The sequence below is a fragment of the Atractosteus spatula genome, chromosome 11, assembly GCF_055471065.1.
Source record: "Atractosteus spatula isolate fAtrSpa1 chromosome 11, fAtrSpa1.hap1, whole genome shotgun sequence".
Classification (NCBI taxonomy): Eukaryota; Metazoa; Chordata; class Actinopteri; order Semionotiformes; family Lepisosteidae; genus Atractosteus; species Atractosteus spatula.
The window spans coordinates 10867178-10891939 of NC_142716.1; the positions used below are offsets into that span (position 1 = coordinate 10867178).

The following is a 24762-nucleotide window of genomic DNA, read 5'->3' on the forward strand; positions in this document are numbered from 1 at the left end:
GAAAGCACTTGGGCGAAGACACACCAAGAAAGTGCAGTACAGAACAGCTGACAACATCAAATTTCAGAATGACAAATGAAACTGGAAAATATCTGGAGGCGGTGGAGACACTTGGGATTTTACTTATTCAGAATAGCAGAAAAACAGTTTGGTTAAAAAAAGTCTCATATAGAATAGAAAAAGAGCTTATGTATTCTTCTGTATTCTTTACAATGTATGCTCCTTCTCTCCATTAAAGTATTGCTCACATTCAGTTTATTTCTAACCCTTTTACTAGCACATTATTAAATAATCAACATCTCTGTAATGATATTCTTAAGCTTTTTTACATTTATATAGGTTGTGAACTAAAACAATTATATTCACTTTCCGTATTTTGATGAAAGTGCCAATATGTACAGTTTTTTTAATAGGAACTCAGCAGTGGTCAACTGTGAATTTTTGTGAAATTTATTACCCAGGTGCAATACAGTAATAACTGACCAGCCATGCGCTGAGATGGCTATTGTGTATACATCACACAAACAGAACACATAAATAAAAGATAGCCTACTAAGTTTCGGTGCCTGGAATAACACAATCTACTATTTAAACAAGCACAGAAAAATAGTGTTTGGAGTATATTGAGTTCCAACTCATACAAGCAAACACAGATGTGATGCAGAACCCTGCAGATCTGAAATGTTTATTAGCTTGATTTATTTTCTGTTGAGTCTATATACAAATAAACTTTTCCATCCTCCCCGATGAAGCTTGGTTTTCTGACAAACCTATTTTGAATAAATGGTTGATTAAAAGTTTCTTGCTGCGTGCTTGAACTTCTAATCATTTGCTTGTCATTTTAGACTAGATTCTGATAGTTCTTCTCTGTTTTCTATTCTGTGCCACCATGTATTTTATTGTATGAAAGATTCTGTAGCTAATAGTGAAGTTGCTCTCACAGCTTTTCTATCTCAAGTACATTTAATATAGTACTTTGGCTCAAACAATGAACAGATGCACCAACTAGAATTCAAGTACCCTGTTAAGTGGTCCTCGGCTATTGAGATAATAACAAAATTATTTTATCTACTATGGGGGTGTCAAACACTTCTACTTGTATGTCACTTAAACCAGTTCTATTTAGAACACAAGTATACTGAAATACATTTTGAACACACAAGGAATAAACCTCGCTAGTTAATGTTATAACACAAATAGTAAGATTTCCATAGCAAAAAGAAATACTGTAGGGTGAAGTTTAAGAGGGTATAGTTTAAAGTTCAAAAGCAATGACATCAGTCCTGACATTAGCTTAAGTGCAAGTAAATATATAAAAGACAAATAATAACACCCCACACTTATCAGGTAATACCAAGTGAGGTCTTGTCCCTTCCTCAATCTTCTATAAACATTTTGATCAATAAACAGTTTTTGTTGGCAATGTCTCTCTGTTCATCGAGATAATTGGATCGTTTGGGAGTCTCCCTGTAATCATCTTGGCCATGATGGACAGATACCATATTCATTTACAATTTCCACAGAGAGGGAGAAGAATGTTGTTGACATTCTCAATTCTAAGTCTTTCCTTGCCTATGGTTCCAATCCAAATAATGCATACCTTCCAACTGCTTTATTTTATACAGTATAGCACCTTTAAAAGTGACGTACCAAAGCACTTTATAGTAGGAATACCATTTCACGAGGAATGACAGCAGCCGAAAGCTTGGGAGAAATTAGAATCGTTTATTGTGATGTGGAGATTTGGCTTAACCCGCTTGGCTGAGGGCCAACCTCCTGGCCGTTGGACGGGGAGGATAGGACCCCCATGCGACCAATTGGGTAGCTGCAAAGGTAGAGAGGGGGTGGAGGAGGGAAGCAGAAAACGAACGAGGAAGAGGAGAGGGTGACGTTTGATATTTATGGGGACCGGTTGCTTACATCACGATTAGTGAGAATTGCAGCAGCTGTGTCAAATGAGCGCGGCTGCCTTCATTCCTCCCGAACTTTCATTAAAAACTCCATTAACAAGAAGGGGTAACACAATTAGCACAATTAAAACAAATGTTCAGAATACAAAATAATGTGCCAAGGGCAGACACAGAACCACTTAAGTAAAAGCCTTTCTGAAGAAGATTTTAAATCTGCATTTGAAGGTGCTTAGGCAAGGTGGCTCTTGATCTTCTTGGGGATAGAATTCCAGAGCTTTGGGGTGTAGCAAGAGAAGGCCCTGCAACTGACAGTATGGAGATGAGTTTGTGGATGAACAGGAGACCAGAGCTAGACAAACGAAGGTTGCAAAATAGGGAGTAGGAAGATAGTAAGTCAGATAGGTATTGAGGTACTTGTCGGGCAATTCAGACACCATTCCTTTTGGGGGCAAAGCACTGTATACACCCATATAGGTCAGAAAAAAATGTTTAGAAAACATTGAAAGAACTATATTTCTAAGAATCCTTTCAGCCCTAAAACACAGCCATACCATCAAAAACTGTCTACATTGTATGGAAATAAAACCCTAACCCTAGCTTCGGGTTTTGCTAGGTTAGGGTTAGGGTTAAAATATTCCTCAAAGGCTTTTCACAATATTCCACTCATTTGACTGGTAAATTTGCTTCTCTGAATCAAAATATTAGTCTGAAAAGACAATACAACACTGCCAAACCCAAAAGAGTGTGTCAGGAATGGTTACAGTTGAGCAAAGGATTTTGAAGGCAACGCAAAAGCTGATAGAAAGCCAACACAAAGAAATGTGATCACTTGTGTGCAACCTGGTCTGGATTCTGGCAGCTGAATTCTAAACATACTGAAATTTGTTTAGTGTGGTTTTAGATAGTACAGCAAATAGGATGTTGCAATTATCAATTATGGCCAAGACAAAAGTGTGGACCAGCTTTTTAGTTGCAGTCAGAGGTAACATAGAATGTAGTTGGGAGATATTTTTGAATTGCACATGTGGGACACACATCAAGCCTTGAGATCAAATATTTTCCTAAGTTCTTCAATTTAGATTGAATTTCAAGTACATTGCCATCCACAGATAGGGTAACTGCATTGGCTTTACATTATTGATAGGAGATGCCAAGAAGCATGACTTTTGTCTTGTCAAAGATTAAGTGAAGTAAAGTCTCTGAGTACATTCTGTTCACCATTACGATTCTGCAAGGGATTTGGTTTAATCACTTGAATCTAGAGTAGGAGCCAATGTAGAAATCATATAGGCATTATACAGTAGACACCTACTAATTTGGACAAAGAATCATGAGGCACTCATTGATTCCAACAGGGCACTCATTAGAAAGGTTGATGATTTCATTCTTGATCGTTAATCCAATTAATTGAATGTTCTTCTGATTTTTCCTTCCAGAAGAATGCATAGCTATCACTGTACTCCTTCTTGTCCTTCAGCTCATTCATTTTTTATCAGAACAGCATTGTCAATGTCATAGCTCTAGAGTTCTTGGGCCTCACGTGTAGTGCAGTGTGTTGGCAAGTCATTGTTCCAGCTCACAGCAGAGTGGATCCTGAAAAGGTTCTCTATGTCAGTAAAAGCCAATAAAATACAAGTGCTTGACAACTTTCTAAAAGCTACTCATTACTAAAAGCTACCATACTGCTTCCATTTCTATTAACTCGCTGCCCATGATTTTGGGAATGTGCTCAGAAGTTACATCTGTATGTTGCATAATGGAGACCTAGATGTTTGGAGGTCTCATTCTACTATATCTTCATCCACCAGAGGAGCTGCTGAGAACTCTTTTTTCTGCATATACAGGTTGCAGGAATTCCAGACCCTCATAATTACCAAAGTTGCTTCAGTCATTCCATACTTCACCCCATCAATGCTCACTATACATTACTCATTACCCAAGTTCCCAAGCAAGGATGAGAAGATAGACATTCAAACCCTTTCATATACTAAGTAATCCTTCACAGGAAAGTCTGTCCTCTAAATAAAGTTTGTAATGAGAGTTCGGGGTGGGATGACAACCACCAAGTTCAATCAGACTTGGCTGTCAGTAATTAGCAATCACTCCCAACATCCTTTCCTCTCCTAAAAAACTATAAATACTGTACGTGATCCCCTTCTCTCCCTCGTATACGTCTTTCGCATCCCATCACCACCCTATCTCCACTTTTGCAGCCGCCCGTTGGTCACTTCTTACTCTGCATGGGGGTCCCAACCTTGTTGTCCTATGGCCAGGAGGTAAGCCCTCAGCCAACCAGGTTAAGCCAAATGTTCACTCCATAATCCTTTTGGTACACTTAATTCTTGGGTGTTGTTATTCCTAGTAAAATTAATACAAACCAAAAATAATCTTAGGTTCCTAAGAAATTAGCAATTTTCAAATAACAGAGTAACAAACTCTACCTGCTAGATTTGCAAAAGGAAGGAATAAATAGTTCCCCAAAAAAGTACATCTCCTTTCCCCAAATTTAGTAGACGTCTCTTGAATGCTCTGTACTGTCACGGGAGCTGGTCCTGACTCCCGATTAGTGCGTATTTTGGACCCTATGCAGACGATATAATCCAGAAGTGACTGGAATAAGACTTCAAGGGAAACACAGCAGGAGCAGGACGGGATGACAGACAGGGGGGTGTGACAGCTGTGATCTGGTGCTCAGGTGGCATGGAGTAGGCAAACAGGTCCTGAGGTAGTCCAAAGGAAAAACCGGGGCGCAGTCCAGGGTCCAGGAGCCAAGAGATCCAATCCGAGACAGACAAGATTAAAACCGGAACGGGATCCGGAACAGGAACAGGGACAGGGAACAAGGAGGATAAAAACAGTAACGAGGCCAGGCACATTGAGCCACATACTCAGATGGTCAGGACGCCGTGATGAAGCCTATGCAATCGGGTCTCTCCAGGACCCGCTAGTAGGCAGGCTTCCGGGTGTCCGTCTTCCAATGCAGAGCCAGGAATAGCGGGGAGCACCAGGCTTTAAATAATAACAAGGAAAACAAGGGACAGGTGCACATAATGAACTAAAATAGGAAAGGGTCGGAGTGCCCTTAAGGGGAGGGATGATGATCGTGACATGTACCTCAATGGTTTTTGGTTTTGTGGTGGTAAAGGTGCTAAAGGTTTTGTCTCACTCATTCATGTATCTTCTCTCCTGGTCTCTTCCTTACCAATTCTCGCTTAAATTTCTTTTCCTTCTCTCTCTCTCTCATCCTAGCGTTAATCCCACATCAGCAGGGTCCGCTTGTTGACCATTTGGTGGTTTGAATCAACTCTTTGAGCTGATGTTGCCATTAAATGCGACCGAGAATACTCCAACCGGCGCATCGCTCCGCCTGCCGTCGGAGTGGGGGAGGAAAACAAAGTAATGTAGCCAATTCATAGAGGGGGATTATTAGGAGGCATGGGAAATCTGGCCAGGACGCCGGGGTCACACCCCTACTCTTTTCAAGAAACACCCTGGGATTTTTAATGACCACAGAGAGTCAGGACCTCGGTTTTACGTCTAAATTTCTTTTCCTTGTATTTGTTATATAGTCTCTCATGATGTACTGCATAGTGACATTAGCTATCCTTTATCTCTAGAATCTCCTGAGACATACAGCAGCTAACGATATGCTAATCCAACATGTTAGACTCAATCATTCTAGGATGTTATTTAGTTAGATTCCACATGCAATTGTGTCAGTACCTTTATTATCCACTTTATGTCTAGTGACCCACAACATACAGAAGTCTTGAGTAAAAAACAATGTCACCTCATGCAGTGTATGCATGTAAAAATATGGGTATTGTAGTAGCTAAAGTACCCACTATTATACTAGATAAAAGTTTTTATATTTATATTGGATAAAATAAAATACATTATATATCTCTTGTCAATGGTTGTGCAATGCAAGAAAAAAGGGCTAGCTGCACAATAGCAGTAGAGCATGAAATGATGTTTCCCTGATGGCCAACAATAGTATTAAACAAACCCGCAACAGGGATTACGAGATTCTGGCAGAAATTGTGAGGATTTTGCTTGCCAATATAACAATGTCAGTGATAAAAAATGGGAGCAAAGAAAAACACTGTTTACTGTACTGAATCAAACACAACAGGAAACTTGTGGTGCATTTGACAGCACTATGAAAGGTTTGTTACCAAACAACACTTCACATTTTGGCTTATTTTACTGCAGTACTCTCCTCCATTTCTGTCACTCTCAGAAACGATACCCATTATTATGTCAGATCGCTGAAGACTGAGCTGCTCCATAGGTTTCACAGGCTCAACAAGCTATGTCATTCAACTTTGACAAACGTGTTGGTATTTCTTCCTTTTTTATATTTTGCAAAAATGTTTTATTTTACCCATCATTAGTTTTGGTATGCTAACACACAGGCAGTTGATTATAGATGCTTTTGTTTTTTACTTCACAATAACCCAACTTTAAAATGCGACCTTCTTCTGTCCTTCAGTGATTTCTGATGTATTTTCTAACACATAAGGATTGGGTTACAAATCACCATTCCTATGATGCCATCTGTTTGCTGCCTTTCCACCCTCCTATTTTTAAGAGTAGTACTGTAACAAAAATCTGGAAATGCTAATGGAAATAAGATTCCATTTTACTCAACTCTTGCAGCTGTTGCTCAAGACAAAGGCAGTAACCATGGCCTGGGAAATTGCTAATGTAGTGCTCATCCAGACAAATAGTGACAAGACTGAAACAAATAAAGTCCAATAGGTCTTACCTTGAATTGCATGTAGGCAATAATTTAGAAGGGAGAGATGCTGAACAAGCAACAACAGTAACTGATACACATAGCGCACACAATATTGTATATTTAGATTTTCATAAGGTGTTTTATAAAGTTGCTCATAACAGATTAAGTGCAGGCAGTAGGAATTCAAGAGATTGCATGTGTCTGAGCTGAGAACTGGTTAATTGATTAAAAGCACAGTACATATATCGGTGAATACTATGATTGGGAGGATGTAATTAGTAGAGTACCACCTGGATCTGTATAAGGACCACTTCCAAATGTAATTGATGATAATTCCAAATGTATATTGATGATAGTCAAGTTCACACAACAATACTAAATAAGATTAGCAAACACTTTAGAAGCGTCTAAGGATATTAAAAAAAAGATTTACATAGAATACAAGACCAGGCAAACGTCATAGAATAGTAAAGCCATAGAATTTAAATCAAGGTACATGATGGTAAAATTGTACAATGCACTAGCAAGGCCTAGTGTACAATATTGGTTACAATATTACAAAAAAGATCTGGATATCAGTCCAGATACTTTCCTGGGCTGACACAAGTGTACTAATTATTTTGCTACTAACATCCAGTTAATCTGCAGTAGGTTGTTTTAATCACATTTACATCTCTATATATACTGTATATACAGTTTTAAAATGTTTTTCATTCACAAAATGCTTAGTTCCTTCTGCAACCCATAATCAAACGAATTGCTAACATAATTGCACTGATAAAAAAGTGACTGAAGTCTTCAATTGTGCCCAAAAACTAAAAGTGAAAATATTCAATAAAGAAAAGGGTAATATACAGTTTATTGTGTGTTATACACATATTTACAAAATTGTACAATAGCATGTGGTAAAACAATCTCAGATTACACTATTAATTATTAGGCCACAGTGGTAAAATCACAAGGTTTACAGCTCTCATGTCAGGCATACAAATATCTTTGGCTTCAGAGTGGAATTCTCTTATTGGTGATTTTATGGAAAATACTGTATATCACAGCAAATGTTTCTGAAAGAGTACTTGCTGGTCCAGTTAGGATTTTTCAGTCTCCCCTTTGTTTAAATATATCTTTCATCTTCTGGTGATTTAAGGTTTGTTTGCATTATTAAATTTCTTCTTCTGACAATTATAATTATAAATATGAAATTAATAAATTAACAGTTAGGATAGATGTGATGTAATTTTTGTAGTCCCCCACAGTTAGGATGATACCTAGTAATCCTTGTTTATGTCAAATTGAAGATTTCTAGTGGGTGAGGCGTTTTAGCGTTCACAGATTATAAAATGACTGCTATTGCACCAGTAAGAGGGACTTTCTATATAGCAATTGCTAAATCCATGTTGTCAGAGCTCATCCGCTGCATAAAGAAGTGAAAACTGATTACTAGAATGAAAGCTTAGAAAACCAATTCTTGTGCCTCCTTTTTTACTTTAAACAGCAGTGTGCTAACCATCGCAGTTAATCTCTTTCTCCATGTGGACCACCTCCAGATTTAAGTAAAAGGCTAAAGCTGCTTATCTAATCTGTTGAGTAACTAAAAACATCATTTGATTGGTGACCTGGAAAAACTTGATTGCCCTCCCATTAATTTTACATGAGCAGTGCATTAATGAGGGACACCTCTAATGTGATGGATGTTGAAAAGCCTAGAGAAAAAGCAATCTATAGTACCTAAGTACAATGTAGTGCCTATATCAGTATTTTACTGACAGTACTTAAAGATCAGCCTTGTACTGTAAGCTACACATAAGGCAGTTCATAGTATTTGAAGCTGCATAGTAACAGATGGGCATATAATTAGGGTATTCAAAAATCACCAGAACAGATAATTTTCAAATTAGACCATGTAAATAATTTCTCATCAAATTAAAGGAGGTGGGGGGGGGGAGAGATTTCTGAGCTTATAGAACCTAAATGATGTCAAGCGGTTGAAGTTTTTATTTTAATGATGACATCTAGTGGCCAGTACGTTGCAATGAAACTTTAAAAAGTAAATGTTATCTGGATTCACTTCGGTGATAAGGACAATTGTGTCTTTTTAAAATATGTAAAAAAAATCTCCCAAAGTAAAAAAAAACATTTTAAACCATTCATATAAAATTAACATATAAGTGCCACAAAAATGGCTGATAATACTTAGTGCAGTAAAGGTACAAGAGTTGGCATATGGAGAACCAACTCATAACACTTTTTAAACATTTCACAAAAAGAACAACAATAATAATTAAAATGAAACATTCAAGTATTTACAATATACACTGTTCACAATAGGTTACATCAAGTACTACAGATTCTCATACACATTTTATCTGACAGTTCAATTAAGTAATTTCCCTGAAAGCATACTGCAACAAACCATGGGATATTCACAGCGTATGTGAACCATTTTATGTGTATATACTGTATATATTAAAGCTGTAAAAATGCACCAGATCTTTTTGTGGGTGATGAAGGTCTAATGTCACATGCATGACTGGAACTTTAGCCCTAATAACTAAGAGTTATAAAGTGTGAAACATCTGACAACGCCTCCACAAACCACGTCAGCACAATGATGAAGTAGGTGTGTTCATTAACGTGTTCTCTAAGCATAATGTACATTACAATATAAGGTATGATAGTCAGATACAGCATCGCACTGCTACCTACCTAATGTCCTAATGTAATCAAAATGATTAGTGCAAGGATGGTCTTTAGAGCCGTCTGGCCTTTGTTAAAACTCACATGGCTTTGTAATATGTTGGGACAAACGTTTACGATTCAGCACTAAGGATTTCTGTTGCCCCTTAATTGCTTTGCTTGTGTTAATTTCAGAACCCCGTGGCTGTAATATGAAAGCAACAATACTTAACAATGCTGAAGTGGTATCTTGGTTTTCAAATTTTAGCCACCTACGTACAAGCAAAAACTGCCCCCTGTCCATATACTTTGTGCCAGCACTTTGGCCATCAATACTTGTAGCTATTTAATTCCCTGAACAGCTACCGAGAAAAAAAATGAATACTTCATTATTGGGGAGAAAATTATATTGTGAAGAATTATAACATTTTTCTAAGTCATGCATAATTAAAGTTGATCAATATATCTTTGTTTACTGCACAATTTGCCCTGGAAAGTTGATTGCTTCTGATGGTTTATAAAACAAGATGGAAGACATCTCCACTGCTATTACTTTGACATATTTTTGACAGTGATTACCGTTAATTTCTGCATAGTTTATTTGTGTAAGCTGATTGAAACAACTGTCGTTACTTGCTTGAAGGAAGTGCAGAAAGATCTATTTAGCAATATACTTTAAATATTTTTAACTACCATTTACAATTGAAAACCATTTTGTATATGTGTTTGGCTGTGCATGTATGTTTTTCTGTACAAGATCTGTTCTGACATAGCAAATCTAGGAATACTTTACAGATTGTTATTAGTCACAAAATAAAAACTAAAAAATCTTTCATACATACTTTTAAGATTTAAATAAAAAAGCAATTAGAGTGTCATGGCTTTCTGTCCTACTCCTGGTTGTGATGGCTCCAGTAATTACGTACATATTCCCTAGTTGTAAGAATACTTAATGAAGCTACTTTTTATTTTGTATAGAATGGCTCTTACCAAGGCTCTAGAACTGTCATCAAACAGAAAATTCAACTATAGTTATTGTTTTTATTATCGTAATATGAAAGAAGACCACACCACCTCACTTAAAAGCGTGTGCTGTCACAAATTAAAATGTTAAATTTCTGAGGTCTGTAGGTCTGTGGGGCTGAGAGGCTGAGCTGGTATGAGCGGGCACTGATAAAACCAGATTAACGAAGTCTGGTCATTTTCCAATCCTAAATTATTTTTTTTAGGGAGAGACACTATTTTATTGATGGTCCCATAACTGATACTGCACTTGGTGCAGCAGGGCAAGAGACACTTAGAATCTTAGTGGAATACGTAATTCCTCTGTTTAAAACAATTATTCAGTGACCACTATGATGAAACAGGATTTACATTTTTTAATCCCACTTATTATAGGGTCAAGAGAGCACGGCCCATTACAATCCCAATATCATTCATTTGGATACCTGCCCAATGGAAATCAATGATTATTTCAAGGCCAGGGGCACTGCATATAAAAGTTTGCCTGCACGTAGCAATAATTCCTTTTGTTTTCTTGTCAACAGCTTGTTCTGTAGTTCAATCAGACCAAATTTCCTAAAATTTCAGTAATCTGAACATCAGATAAACACAGAATAACAACAGTATGTCTTTTGAGATAAGCCTTCTACAAAAAAACTTTTTTCTTTGAACAAAAAAAATAAATCAATTATTCTTGTGCAAGTGATCTTCTTTTTTAGTGCAAACTGTATCGCAATTTGTACTGACGAGTCTAGGGTAGTGATGGCGAGCCGTGCACAAAGGGGTTACGTAATGGAGATCATACAGTCTTTATGCTGTCTCTTTGAGAGTGAAGACAGCAGATGAAGTCATCAATAATAACACAGGTAAGTAGGACGCGAGGAAGGTCAGGAAGAAAAAGTATCTGAGGTAAAATAAAACAGCTCAGGACTTTTCCAACTCATCAAGGAGAGTCTTAGCTGGGGGTGGAAATGTATTTAAATATTTACCAGCAGCCGAGCTGACACTGCGTGCTGGTAGGAAGAATGACAAGAAGAATAAAGCTGTCTATATTTGTGAAGTTCTTCTGGGAGGGAGAGGTTCTGGCTCTGAGCTGGTCCCTATTGACAGCAGACTGGCAGGCTTTTACTTGTAAAGCTGCAGGCAAGCCATTAATCTGTCAACACAAGCTTGTGGAGAATTCCCAACATTTTATAGGCAAGGTTTTTTTGGATAGACAGCAGTGCTGTGTGCGTATTTCTTTTCCAAGCCTACAATGGAGTGGCAGCAGTACACATTTCACGGTGCCCCACAGCGGTGCGTTGCTTGCAATCGCTGTTTACCCTTTCCGTCATTCCTCCTCCTCTTCAACATAGGTCGAGGGGAACCAGCCCACCTGAGACACAAATGAAAGGAGAAAGTGTCAAATTATTATTACAATTAGGCTAGAATCACATTAGATTTCCTTATACCTATCAGTAATTTCAGGATAGAAGCAAACTAGTTGTATCTTTGGAAAACGGAAGGGCAAACAAGACATGCTTCACAGTACATTAGGCAAAATGGTTACCGTGTTGGGTTACCAAATCTGATTGCTGCTGCAGTGCTGGGATAATGAAATCTAACAGCAGTCCATCAAAGCCCTACTTGAAGCGCACCCTCTATTATCTGATTCACTGGCAGCTCATCTTCCTTCAAGATAATCACCACAGGTACAATGTCATTTACAACTAAAGCACACCCCCTCCCATATTCTTTTCCACTCAAAAGAGCACTTCAGATGCAGCAGTGCTACCAGAAGTCTGACACAGACCTCTCAATAATCTCAGAGGTCACTAGCTCTGCAGGGGCTCACCTTAAGGCAACCACAGAATATAAAAACCCTCAACCTGTTTCAAGTAACTTCACACTAAAGCCTGTGAAGCCCACTGATCCAAAAAACAATAAGTGACACATAGGAAACCCCTTGACATTCAAGTGAGAGAAAAATCTTGATTTCAATCCCAAACAAATTGAGTATAGCAGTTGGTTCAAATGAGTTCACTTTGGGGTGAACCACACAGAAATGTTACTCATCATTTTAAGGAAGGCACCCTATTTGGCCTGATGCGCAAGTATGTCTTTTATTTAAAACCTGATTTTTTTTCAGTAGAAGGGCTTTAAAAAAACACACACGCACGCCACTTCTCCTTAGTAACAAGCTGTTTTGTTACCATCTAGCAATGTCTATTTATTAAATCGTTCTGTTGTTAGGTACCAAAATGTTACAAATGTCTGCTGCAGCATAATCGATGAGAATTAACACATCTGTGTGGATTACTTCAAAGAAAATAGATCACTTCTTTCTCTGAAAATATTCTCCTAGATATTTCAAAAACCTTTTGGAGTCAGGGACACTGTATTTATATTCTTGCAGAAGACAATCCTACTTGTCTCTTGAGGCCACTTATGTACAGTTATTGCACGGGTTAAACTTTACAAGAAATATTTCCCTTGATAAAAAGTATACTTACCCTACCATTAATTTCCCCTCTCCACCAGCCATTGGCACCCGTTTTTGTGTAGATCTTTACCTCATCTCCTTCCTGTAAAGAAAGCTCTCTCGTATCCCTGGAGGAGAAGTCATAGCGTGCAACAGCAGTGCCAATTACTTTCGGAGTTAACACTGAAAGGCAAATAAGAGAAAAAAGAATTCCACCAGAATAAAAGAAAAGTAATAAAAAGGGGGAATTGAGAGAATTAGCAGTGTAAGTGTGTATTATTGGTGGGCCTTATTTCATTCAAACTCTTTTTTCATTCATTATGTGATGAGATCTGTCAAAGAGCATTTTTTACCAATTTTCAGTTACCTAGGTGTTATGTGCAAGATGAATAGGATTTATACTACTGATATTATTTGTAAAATCAGTATTTATCTGTTCCCTCCAAAAACATTTAATGAGAGACCAGCATGTTTCCTCACATGCTTGTTGCAGACATATTGCTTATTGTGTTTTAAAACTTTTTCTTCACTTAAATAGAAACTCTTAAGAAACTATCAAAAAACAAATTTGCTACCAGGCATGTGTTAACATGCTTTTCCAGTATGTCAGTGCTACATAAGTAATCCCCTCTTGCACTGGATTTTCAAAAACAAGGCTTGTACAGACAGTACAGAATTTTGGTAAGCTGAAAACATGCAAACATTGGGATTATATTAAAGCAGAGGTCTGGTTTTATGAAAAGGGAAATTCAACTTTATATCAGCTGCTGTAGATCTTAACTGATAAGGATGAAGGCAGATGAAGGCAGATGAAGGCTTTTGTATGGCATAACATTATCAGTATCTAATAAGAAAAGTTTTTGTTGCAGAAAGAGAGTGCATATCTAGCTGGTCTTGTTGTTTTCACTGCAATCGTTCTCTTTTGAAAGCACCTACCTAAATTTCATTTACTCTCCATTGCTACCATTCTGCAAACTCGATTGCCTAATTCAGCAATCAGTCTTCTAATGGGAAGTCACATTCCTTGGGTCATCAAACACATATTGTATGTAAAATAGATTAAAAGATTATCTGTCTTCTATCTGTCCATAATAAAATGAGCAATCTTGAAATCTTGAAACAGATTTCATGTAAATAATTTATTTTGTTGTATTGTTTTCCATTACTCCATTTCATAGAGCTGGCTGTGGTGATTGTTTGGAGTGCAGCCACTGAAGCAGTCAGGTTTTACTGAACTGTAATTCTGCCATTGTTTAGAATTTCATTTTTGGGGTCCTTTGGCTGGAAACAAGAAGCAACTACAACTGGCAGGGTACAGAAGAAACGGGGAATGAATGTGTTTCCTTTTTGCCAGTTCTGAAAAATTAAAATTAATGTATTCACAAAACAAAACACAAAATGAAGCCGACAAAAAACATCATTATCTTGTAATTTGGCTGTCCAGCTGTGTTTGTGTGTGGGCGGGTGTTTGTATACACACATGTAGGTGTGTGTGTGCTCTGAAAGTCCACAGCAATTCAAAGCCAATTAAATTATTTAAAAAAAAACAGCTGGAAAGTTCCTATAAGAGTGAGCAGCCAGGCCTGTTCAGACTGCAAAAAAGCCAAATGAAAGGAATATAAAGCAGTACCTGACCAGAAAGGAGCAGAGGAAGGAGGAACAAAGCCATAGCCCGGAGGAGTTACAAAAGAAAACCCACAGAGCAATGGGGCTTAGGGGGTGAAAAAAGAGAGAAGCAAAGAAACGTTTAAATATTAACTAAAAGTTTGGCAAAAGTTGATAACAGAACAGTTAACAGAAAACTTAATCTGATAAGCAATGGGTATATGTAAAATTCAAGTAGCTCATTCATATCTGACAGTCATCAAGATTATTTGGCCCTTGTACAACAAACATTGGTGGTTTTATTTTGTATCTGGAATAGGTATCTGAGAGAAAGACAAATATGTTTTGTAAGATTCTGAAATTTTTATTCAAGTCACACCTTTTTTTTTGTCCTTGGCTTTGGGAAATAGCATAGAGAAAACAGGAAAAAAAGATGCTTAAAGAACATAAAGGCTAGTCACACAAACAACTGCTACTGCCAGTAATAACACAGACTTGTGTTGCCATCTGATACCCCATATGACCACAATGGCCAACAAGCTGCAAGCAAGCTTCTGACAGCTCAGCAATATGTTTTTGGATTTCTCCTTTTTTAATCGGGCGCATTATTAGTGCCTATGCAGTGATGTTTATATATATATAAATAAAAATGTTTTTGTTCCGTGCTTATTGGATACAGCCATCCACTGCTGTCTTCAGGGCATTTACTAGAGGACAAGCAAAAAAGAGATGGCTTCTCAACAAAAGGCTTTGCTTGGACCAGACCATAAAATCTTTCTTATTTACTAAAGCAGTGTATAAAGCATGTATTCAGTGAAGTGCACTCAAAATCTCTATTATGAAATCATTTTTAAAACACCTGGAAAGTTCTCATAAGACTGAGATGAGCACCCAGGCCTGTTCAGCTCTGAAATGAAGGTAAACAAGCGAATAGCAGCCATAAACAAACACTTCTAATGTATTTCATATTGGAAGTCACCGAAGGGTCTTCACAGAATATTAGTAAACAAACGGTATATGCCAACCCAAATACAAATAAAAAGTCAAGATTTATTTTATCTTTTGAAATTCCTTCTGTTTATTGGGACATTTGCTCATTTTCTTAGAAACCATGAAGTTCCCTTCATAAAAGCCCTAAATAATGTATTTCAAGATTTCCTGAACAGGCATACTGTACCTGCTTGCCAGAAAATAAAATATGTGCTTAAAGTCTGAAAGGATCAACAACTCAGTGCTGCATGGCACACAAATGTAAACCACTGCATTTAACCACAATCTCTCAATATTCTAAGCTGAACAAACAGAATTCGACTACAATAAATACAGAACAAACTACAATAATTCGACCGGAAAATGAAGGAATCATCAGAATTATAATAAATGTCGATGATTATTAATGATATAAAAATGTGTAGTTGGAATCTAAAATATACAATCAAACCCAAGGTGCAAGAATCTAAATAATTTGTGCAAGGAAAGGGAAATGTTTTATAGATATTGATATTAAACCATTTCAGTAACGTATACTAAGCATTTTAAAAGTGAAATATATTTTTTGTTGGGAAGAGTTACCTCTTTGTGAGGTGTAAAACACCTAAAATACTACACAAAATCAATTTCTACACCTAAAGCCTTGGATTGGATTGTGTATAATGTATGTATTACATCCACGTGACAGGGCCGCATTTTAAATGGTTGTTCATGATTTCATGCTTACTGCAATTTCAAAAACATCTGTTCATATTTTTAAAAGGTAATTCCTGGCACAACTTGAGCTTGTTTAAAGGCATGCATTTATTCATGACCACACACTGCTTTTCAAAAAGGTCTCTTCTTGGCATAATGTCCGTTCTGCCTGTCTGTGATGTCAAACTAACTGAGAGGCATCAAAGAAGCTCTAGTGTGTCTTTTACTCTTCTTGCTTGAAATAAAAATACGAAGAGTAAAATATTTAATGCAAGGATTCCTATCAATTTCTTTCCTAATTCTTTTGAACACATTCAGTTTCAATTTCATGTTTACATATTTATCTGTTGTTCACGAAACAAGTATTTTAACATATCTACCACCTGCTGAACTCTTAAGATATGGTGGAATATTAATAAGTCTGTTGAAGTAAACAACCCTGCAGCCTGTTCTGCATTTTCAGCAAACTACAGTATGGATAACCTCCACCGTTTCTTCTGTCAAAAAAGGTCGTTTTGCTTCTTAGTAAGTCACATTTTCACATAGAAAAGTGGTTTAGAGTAATTTGAAATATTTTGGCTCCTGTGCTCTGAACATATTATCTTACTGATCGTATGTCTTTATTTGATATAATTATTATTTATCTCATGTATCACTGCCACATTCCCATGGAAATTTCCATAAATTATGCAATAGAGTTCTGATGTGAAAAATATGTGCATGCTTTTGTGTTGAATACAAAACAAAAATACAAATCAGATGTGAGTTGTTTCTAACAAGGTCTAGTAAAAATTTGTGTGATAAGGCTTAATAAATAACTCTGGGGGGAAACAGTTCTTGCCTAGATTACAATTTATCTAGTTTTTAACTCTTGCTCTCTCGAAAGAGAAGACAATAATTTCACTATACAGTGGTGTGAAAAAGTGTTTGCCCCCTTCCTGATTTCTTATTTTTTTGCATGTTTGTCACACTGAAATGTTTCAGATCATCAAACAAATTGAAATATTAGACAAAAATAACACAAGTAAACACAAAATGCAGTTTTTAAATGAAGGTTTTTATTATTAAGTGAAAAAAAAAATCCAAACCTACATGGCCCTGTGTGAAAAAGTGATTGCCCCCCCTGTTAAAACATAAATCAACTGTGGTTTATCACATCTTTGGAAAGCTGAGTTCAATTTCTCTAGCCACACCCAGGCCTGATTACTGCCACACCTGTTCTCAATCAAGAAATCACTTAAATAGGACCTGCCTGACAAAGTGAAGTAGACCAAAAGATCCTCAAAAGCTAGACATCATGCTGCGATCCAAACAAATTCAGGAACAAATGAGAAACAGAGTAATTGAGATTTATCAGTCTGGAAAAGGTTATAAAGCCATTTCTAAAGCTTTGGGACTCCAGCGAACCACAGTGAGAGCCATTATCCACAAATGGCGAAAACATGGAATAGTGGTGAACCTTCCCAGGAGTGGCTGGCCGACCAAAATTACCCCAACAGCGCAGCGACGACTCATCCAAGAGGTCACAAAAAAACCCACAACAACATCCAAAGAACTGCAGGCTTCACTTGCCTCAGTTAAGGTCAGTGTTCAGGACTCCACCATAAAAAAGAGACTGGGCAAAAATGGCCTGCATGGCAGAGTTCCAAGACGAAAACCACAGCTGAGCAAAATGAACATAAAGGCTCATCTCAGTTTTGCCAGAAAACATCTTGATGATCCCCAAGACTTTTGGGAAAATACTCTGTGGACTGACGAGACAAAAGTTGAACTTTTTGGAAGGTGTGTGTCCCATTACATCTGGTGTAAAAGTAACACAGCATTTCAGAAAAGGAACATCATACCAACAGTAAAATATGGTGGTGGTAGTGTGATGGTCTGGGGCTGTTTTGCTGCTTCAGGACCTGGAAGACTTGCTGTGGTAAATGGAACCATGAATTCTGCTGTCTACCAAAAAATCCTGAAGGAGAATGTCCGGCCATCTGTTCATGACCTCAAGCTGAAGCGTGCTTGGGTTCTGCAGCAGGACAATGATCCAAAACACACCAGCAAGTCCACCTCTGAATGGCTTAAGAAAAACAAAATGAAGACTTTGGAGTGGCCTAGTCAAAGTCCTGACCTGAATCCGATTGAGATGTTGTGGCATGACCTTAAAAAAGCGGTTAAGGCTCGAAAACCCTCCAATGTGGCTGAATTACAACAATTCTGCAAAGATGAGTGGGCCAAAATTCCTCCACAGCGCTGTAAAAGACTCATTGCCAGTTATCTCAAACGCTTGATTGCAGTTGTTGCTGCTAAGGGTGGCCCAACCAGTTATTAGGTTTAGGGGGCAATCACTTTTTCACACAGGGCCATGTAGGTTTGGATTTTTTTTTCCTTAATAATAAAAACCTTAATTTAAAAACTGCATTTTGTGTTTACTTGTGTTATCTTTGTCTAATATTTCAATTTGTTTGATGACCTGAAACATTTCAGTGTGACAAACATGCAAAAAAATAAGAAATCAGGAAGGGGGCAAACACTTTTTCACACCACTGTATTTCACACAATGAGAAATGACAGCCAAATAAAATACTGCTTTCTGATCTGGCTACATTTTGTCTCAGGCACATGTCCTTCAGAAACCTTAGGAATTTGTTTTGCAGAGTGACATATGGAAGTAGAGTCAAATATCATTCCAGCGCTGATTGGAATGCGTCATAAACACTTGATCAAACCCAGAACTCTAGCCTTGCAGGAGGTGTGCTGATGGTACAAGTACAGTTTTTAACCCCTTCTTCACAAGACCATCCCAACAAAACAAAACCCCCTTGATTTCACATGTTCTTGCCTTGTGCTTATGCCACGTGATAGTTAATTTCTAATACACAGAGCCTGTTTTCTTCAGTTCACAATGTCTGCATCCTCTCCTGTACTGCTTAGGGCAGTATTGCATGGTGTTGAAGTGTAAACATAATTAAATAAGTCTTTTCAGGGCAAAACACAGGACCCCAAGGTGCTGTAAAGGATAAAGTTTTTTTAAAATTATAAAATAAGCCAATACATTTTAAAACAGTTTAATAACTCTGTTCGTATCAGATATTTTAAATTTCTTACAGCATTTAAAAACCAAATGTCCTTTTCATTTCCTATCTTTTTTTCACACAAGCAAAACCAACAAGACCCATCACAACATTTCTACCTGGGTGACCTGTTCCTTTTTTGAACATTCCCAGAGCTGTTTTTTAGATTGTTTTCATCTCCTGTTGTAATTATATTTTCATCAAAATACAGAAACGACTAGCAACAGATAAATCCTGGACACGCAGACCTGAGGAAATTCCTAATGTCAACCTAAAACTAGAACATGAGCACAGAAAATCAACTGCAAGTACTGTATCTCAGTAAAATAAAAATAAAAAACTCAAAACCTTTCTATATCTTCACAGGCAGGTACCCTGCCAGAAAAACCTGTTTTGTTCCAAACATTTGACAGCACATTCTAGTACTTACTATTGCCTCCTGATCTGTTGCTTCTTTGCATTGCTGCTTCGTTTTCAGGTTCCTTGAACGGAAACTGCAGGGTTGTATCAAGGCTTCGGAACCCCTCCTTTAAAGAGTGATGCTTGTAGTACTCTATCAGTTCCTGTTGATTAGATACAAAATATCCATCCATTTTCTAACTGCTTTACCAGTCACGGAGCAGGCGAAGCCTGTCCCCACAATCAAAAGGCACAAGGCAGGATATACCTTGGACGGGACGCCAGTCTATTGCAGGGCAGGCACATAGACACAAACACAGACATGCACGCACTCGCAACTTGGCCAAATTTCCCAGAAGTCAATTAAATGTACCACTATGTTTGTGGACTGTGGGAAGAAAATGGAGCACCGGTGGAAACCGACGCGAACATGGGGAGAACATACAAACGTCATCCAAACAGCAGCCCAGGTCCAGAATTGAACCCAGGGCAGCAGTGCTATGAGGCAACAATGCTAGCCACCGCACCACTGTGCCACCCATGATAAACTATAACAATATTACAATACTTATAACAATACCATTTACAATTGCTATTAAAAACTTGCAAAATAGGGAAGAGACTTCAAACCTTCATTATACAATTAAATTCATACAATTTGTATGAAGAAAATAAGTACAGGGTTTTCAGAAATAAAAGCTTGACAAGAAAATTCTATAATGCTAACCTGGTATTCCCCATGTGGATTCACAATAATGTAGGAATTTGATACAAATAAGATAAGAACCAGCAGCTTATACTGTATGTTACATTATTTCTTATTTTAGGTGACTATTTCTTATTTGAGCTAGAGTTTTATTTAGCCCTGCATGCAAGTTTCATTTTTAAATCATCTTCTCATCAAATCACAACCCCTAAATTAATGAGCTGAAGATTATATTAGGAAAAAATAAAAACAAAACACTAGACACACAAAGCATACCAATGCACTAACACAGTTCCCCCAGTTCTGTCAGCCCACACAGCAGAAAATTCGTATTGCTCTTTATTTTGTTTGCTCAAGCCACCGAAAAAAAAGCTGGAGTGCATTAAGGTCTGACAAAGTTTTAAGCTGAAAGTTTCAGTTTTTCTGTAACCTTGTACCATGGCTTAAGAAAAAGGAATCATATACTCACTAATATGCTTCTGAACTTCTTATTCTCCGCTATGTAGAAAAGGCAATCCTTGGTTAAAATCTTGATGTGCTTCACATCATTGTTATACCTGTGGGTGATGAATAAGTTATGAGTGTAATTTTCTGGTGATCATTTAGATCGATACTGACCTAAGGGCAAGTCTTGATAATAACACATGGGCGAATTTTTGACACAAAATGTACACCAATGCCAATAGAAGCCCAAGATCTCATTAACAAACTGTATTTACGGGACAGAAATGCTGATGTAAATCTATCACCTCTGCAGTGGATCATTCCTTGAATGGTTAATTGCACAGGCATATGCTTTGTTCAAATAAACAGAGTCCAATCAAATTACTCTTTGTGTCTCAATGTGCTAGTTCTCTGATCTTCATTACTTCTGAGAATGAGGTTCTTATCTTGTGTCTGTAGACTAAGCTTCCTAATAATATGCCTAATCCACATTGTATGTAGAAATCCAATGCTTATTATAAATTGAAATGCCGAGGCTTAATTTAGTATTTTGAGTTCTAATTTCAATCATTGAACTTGGGGCGTGCCTATGAAGAGAAAAATATGATAGTTCCGAAATACTCTATTCAGAAAATGTCAACTCCATTACAGTCCGCCTTATCTGTTAGGCTGAATATCCTTGTGGATGTGTCTAGTTTTCTATTTTAACATATGTCAAGGTATATATAGTAGCCAACATAAGGCTAACTAAAAACGTTTTGCTCCATTCACGTTTTTTTCTGAAGAGCAACAAATAGAAATGGACTGCCATCTCTAAGACAGACAATTTGTGCAAAGGGTGCCCTTCCTGATCAGATGACTTTCACAGCAACATTATACACTTGATACACTCAAATAAAAGTACATTTCACACAATTTGGTGTGAAATGGTTGTACTTATTAAGCAGCATTTAACATGCCTGGGGTATGTTCTTTTACAGCCAATACATTAAAAGGACAATACAAATAATTCCAGAAATTAGAAAAACTAGAAAGGGGTTATAAATAATTAAAACACTGAATCATAAAATGAAACATAGCTGAATGTAATCTGAATTTAATCATACTGTCAGTGCCTACAGAACAAAAAGCTTACAATATGCAAAAAGTTGAATACAAAACCTAGAAAACTATTTCCCCATAAATCATATAATAGATATTTTCACTTACTTTATACTAACAGCATACTCTGTGCCTTCTTTACTCCTGTGTCTCACAAGGTATGTGCTGTTTCCTCGATTTAATAGCTCTGCTTCGGCCTGTAACCTCTCCATTTGACCTGCAAACCTACATAGAACAGAAACATTGAGCATTAACTGTCGATTGTAATTTACAAATAAAAAAAACATTATGGGAGGAAAATGCAAGCCAGCAACATTGACAAAATCTAGTTTTGCTTATATCTGATGATGTCAATAAGAAGTCACTTTAACAACAGGTTACTACAATTAAAGACCTAGATCTAAATAACTCTAAGTGGATGACTGCAACAATAATTTTACAAGTATACATTAACTGTAGAAACAGCAAATCTGTCCCCCTTTTGACCTATTTTAAGGCAAGCCTTTTTTTCTTTCCTGGCAAATTTCCAGAACATATGTAGGCTGAAAACTGAAAACTATGAAACTTTAAAGGTTTAGCAGTAAACGTTAATGACCACTACCGGAAAGTCTTTCAGAAAAAAAAAATGAAAATAGTTTTCTTGTTATTTTACATTTTTTTCTGAAAGACACTCATGCAAACGTTAGGCGAGAAACAGATATTAAGACACATTTTATTTGTGAAATAAACATTAGGTTGCACATGAATAGCTTGTGACCTACCATGGCTGGGCAGAGTAATCAACTGGCTTAGGAACCTGATTTAAAGACACACAAATATGTAGATCAATTAATGTTGAGTTTTTTTTTTGTTTTGCTAGTTTGTTTATTTTCTAAATTATGTGTTGACTCAATAACAGTAGCCAAAAGGTATTTAAATGGATTCTATACCTCCATTTAGACTATTGCTATTTGCTATTTGAACAAACTCCCTAAAAAAGGAATAGTCCATTATTATTATATGATAAGGAGCAGTCCAGCTTGACTTCATTTGTAAGCATTTAGTTATTGTTTACAATAATGACAAATACAGCAAAATAAAGCTTTGAGTATATTTTTCTTTAAAAGAACATAACAATACATTGCTTTCAAACAATTTGATAAAAAAACAGAGCAAGTAACAGAAGTAACAAAACAAATCCTAATATAAAAAAAACAATACAAATTTGTGCACAGCTAGATTAATTAGTGTCTCCAAATTCTACTGTAGTGTGTACACCCTGAAATAGTGAAACCCTGAGAGCCTTACCAGGTTTGAGTGAAGTTCTGATAATGGATGAATGAAACCCCCCCAAAAATGCAAAGGTGTTAGAAATGCACTTCCAAATGTTTGAAAAACAATTAAAGTCAATTCTTTAAAGATTTTAAGGGCACAAATGATTTAGAGATGGCCTTAGTCAGCCCTGTGTCCTCCTTCATTATCTTATCTATGAACTCTTAAATGAAAGTTAATTATTAACATGTTGTAAAGAGGGAGCTTAAGAAACGATGTTTCAGGGCATTTTTTTTAGCTACGAGTTTGAATGTTCTCCCTATTTTTGTGTGGGTTTCCTCCGGGTGCTCCAATTCCTTCCCACAATCCAAAGACATACTGGGTAGGTTAATTGGCTTCTGGGAAAATGGACGCTGGTGACTGTGTGCGTGTCTGTACAGTATGTCTGCTCTGCAATGGACTGGCATCCTATCCAGGGTGTATGTACAGTACCCTGTCTCACACCCTTTGCTTGCTGGAATAGGCTCCAGCTCCCCCACAACCCTGAACTGGATGAAGCAGTTCGAGAAAAGAAGGAAGGATGTTTTGTGATCACAGATCCACCAACATCTCCTTTCTGTTCAGTACTTGTTTACGGCATGAAAGTAAAAATAAAAAAAGTAAAAATGAATGGCTAAACATAATTGCAAGCAATAGAAAAAAGTCCAGTAAATATACTTTTTTAAACTCATCTTTAAAGCTTGTGCAACACAACTTACACATAATAAAGACTTGTGTTGTAAAAGGAGGATCAACAGTTCTCAATCCCTTTAACCTCAAGCAACACCTTTGAAATTCTTCTGTTTTGTATAGCAAAAGGGGAAGGTTTACATTCCATAATTGCATGTCGCTTCAATTTAACGATATCCAGAGAGGATTTATTTCCTCTTTTGTGCATTTCAGTGAAGACTCATATTTAAAATCCAATAACAATAACAAGGAGCCACACACATTAGGGATGAAAAAAAATCTAATTTTACGGAGCATTTAAATCTGAAGTCAGCAGCAGGCATTATTCATTCCTACAAGAGGGAAGATTACAGACATTCCCACATGTCTGCAGGTCTAGCAAACTGCAAAATGTTCAGTCACCTGTGAATATATTCATTTACAAACAAAATCTATTACTATATTGCATGTAAAACAATTACAAATGTATACTTACACATGGGCAGGGTTTAACGGCATCACTTGGAAAGAAGCCAACTTCCCTAGTTAAAGGCATTTGTCCCTGAAACCATGACAAGCAACTGCATTACATATGGCTAGCAGACTTCCTCAAATAAATCTCTGACAATTAGCTTAACACAAGCATCAGAATTAATTTACCTGCAGTGTTAATTATTATTAACATTATGTTTACAGATATATTTTTAAAAATGTAAAAACCAGAAGCATCCAGATACTTGATAATTATTACCGTTCATTCAGTTAATTACCTTATGTTATCCTTTTGTGTTTAGATGAAGAGTAAAATGTGATAAATAGAACAATTTAATTTAATTGTATACAATTATATAACAGCATAAAGTAACATTCAGAGATTACAGTTATCTATTCTTCGCATTCAGATGCTGTGAATAGTTTAAGCATCTTGGTTTGTGGGTTTTCTGGAGCTATTCTGTGTGAAATACATTGTTCAATCATACAGCAGCAGTATCTCACCTAATACTTAA

At 36.9% G+C, this 24762-nt stretch overlaps 1 protein-coding gene across 4 annotated transcripts in view; it reads right to left on the bottom strand.

Annotated features, from left to right (window-relative positions):
* Positions 1-7484: 7484 nt before the first annotated feature.
* vav3a (vav guanine nucleotide exchange factor 3a) overlaps positions 7485-24762 on the bottom strand; it is an 80711-nt gene continuing 63433 nt past the window's right edge. For 2 of the 4 annotated variants that reach the window (XM_088926703.1, XM_088926704.1), the window contains 8 exons: positions 24252-24317; positions 22558-22592; positions 21905-22021; positions 20721-20808; positions 19577-19709; positions 14424-14504; positions 12825-12976; positions 7485-11707 (listed from right to left, as the gene is read on the bottom strand). In XM_088926703.1, coding sequence (XP_088782829.1) covers positions 11663-11707; positions 12825-12976; positions 14424-14504; positions 19577-19709; positions 20721-20808; positions 21905-22021; positions 22558-22592; positions 24252-24317 — 717 coding nt within the window. In that variant the 3' untranslated portion in view covers positions 7485-11662. Of the gene's footprint in view, positions 11708-12824; positions 12977-14423; positions 14505-17122; positions 19083-19576; positions 19710-20720; positions 20809-21904; positions 22022-22557; positions 22593-24251; positions 24318-24762 lie in introns of those variants that run through there. The other 2 variants (XM_088926701.1, XM_088926702.1) reach the window with 2 other exon arrangements.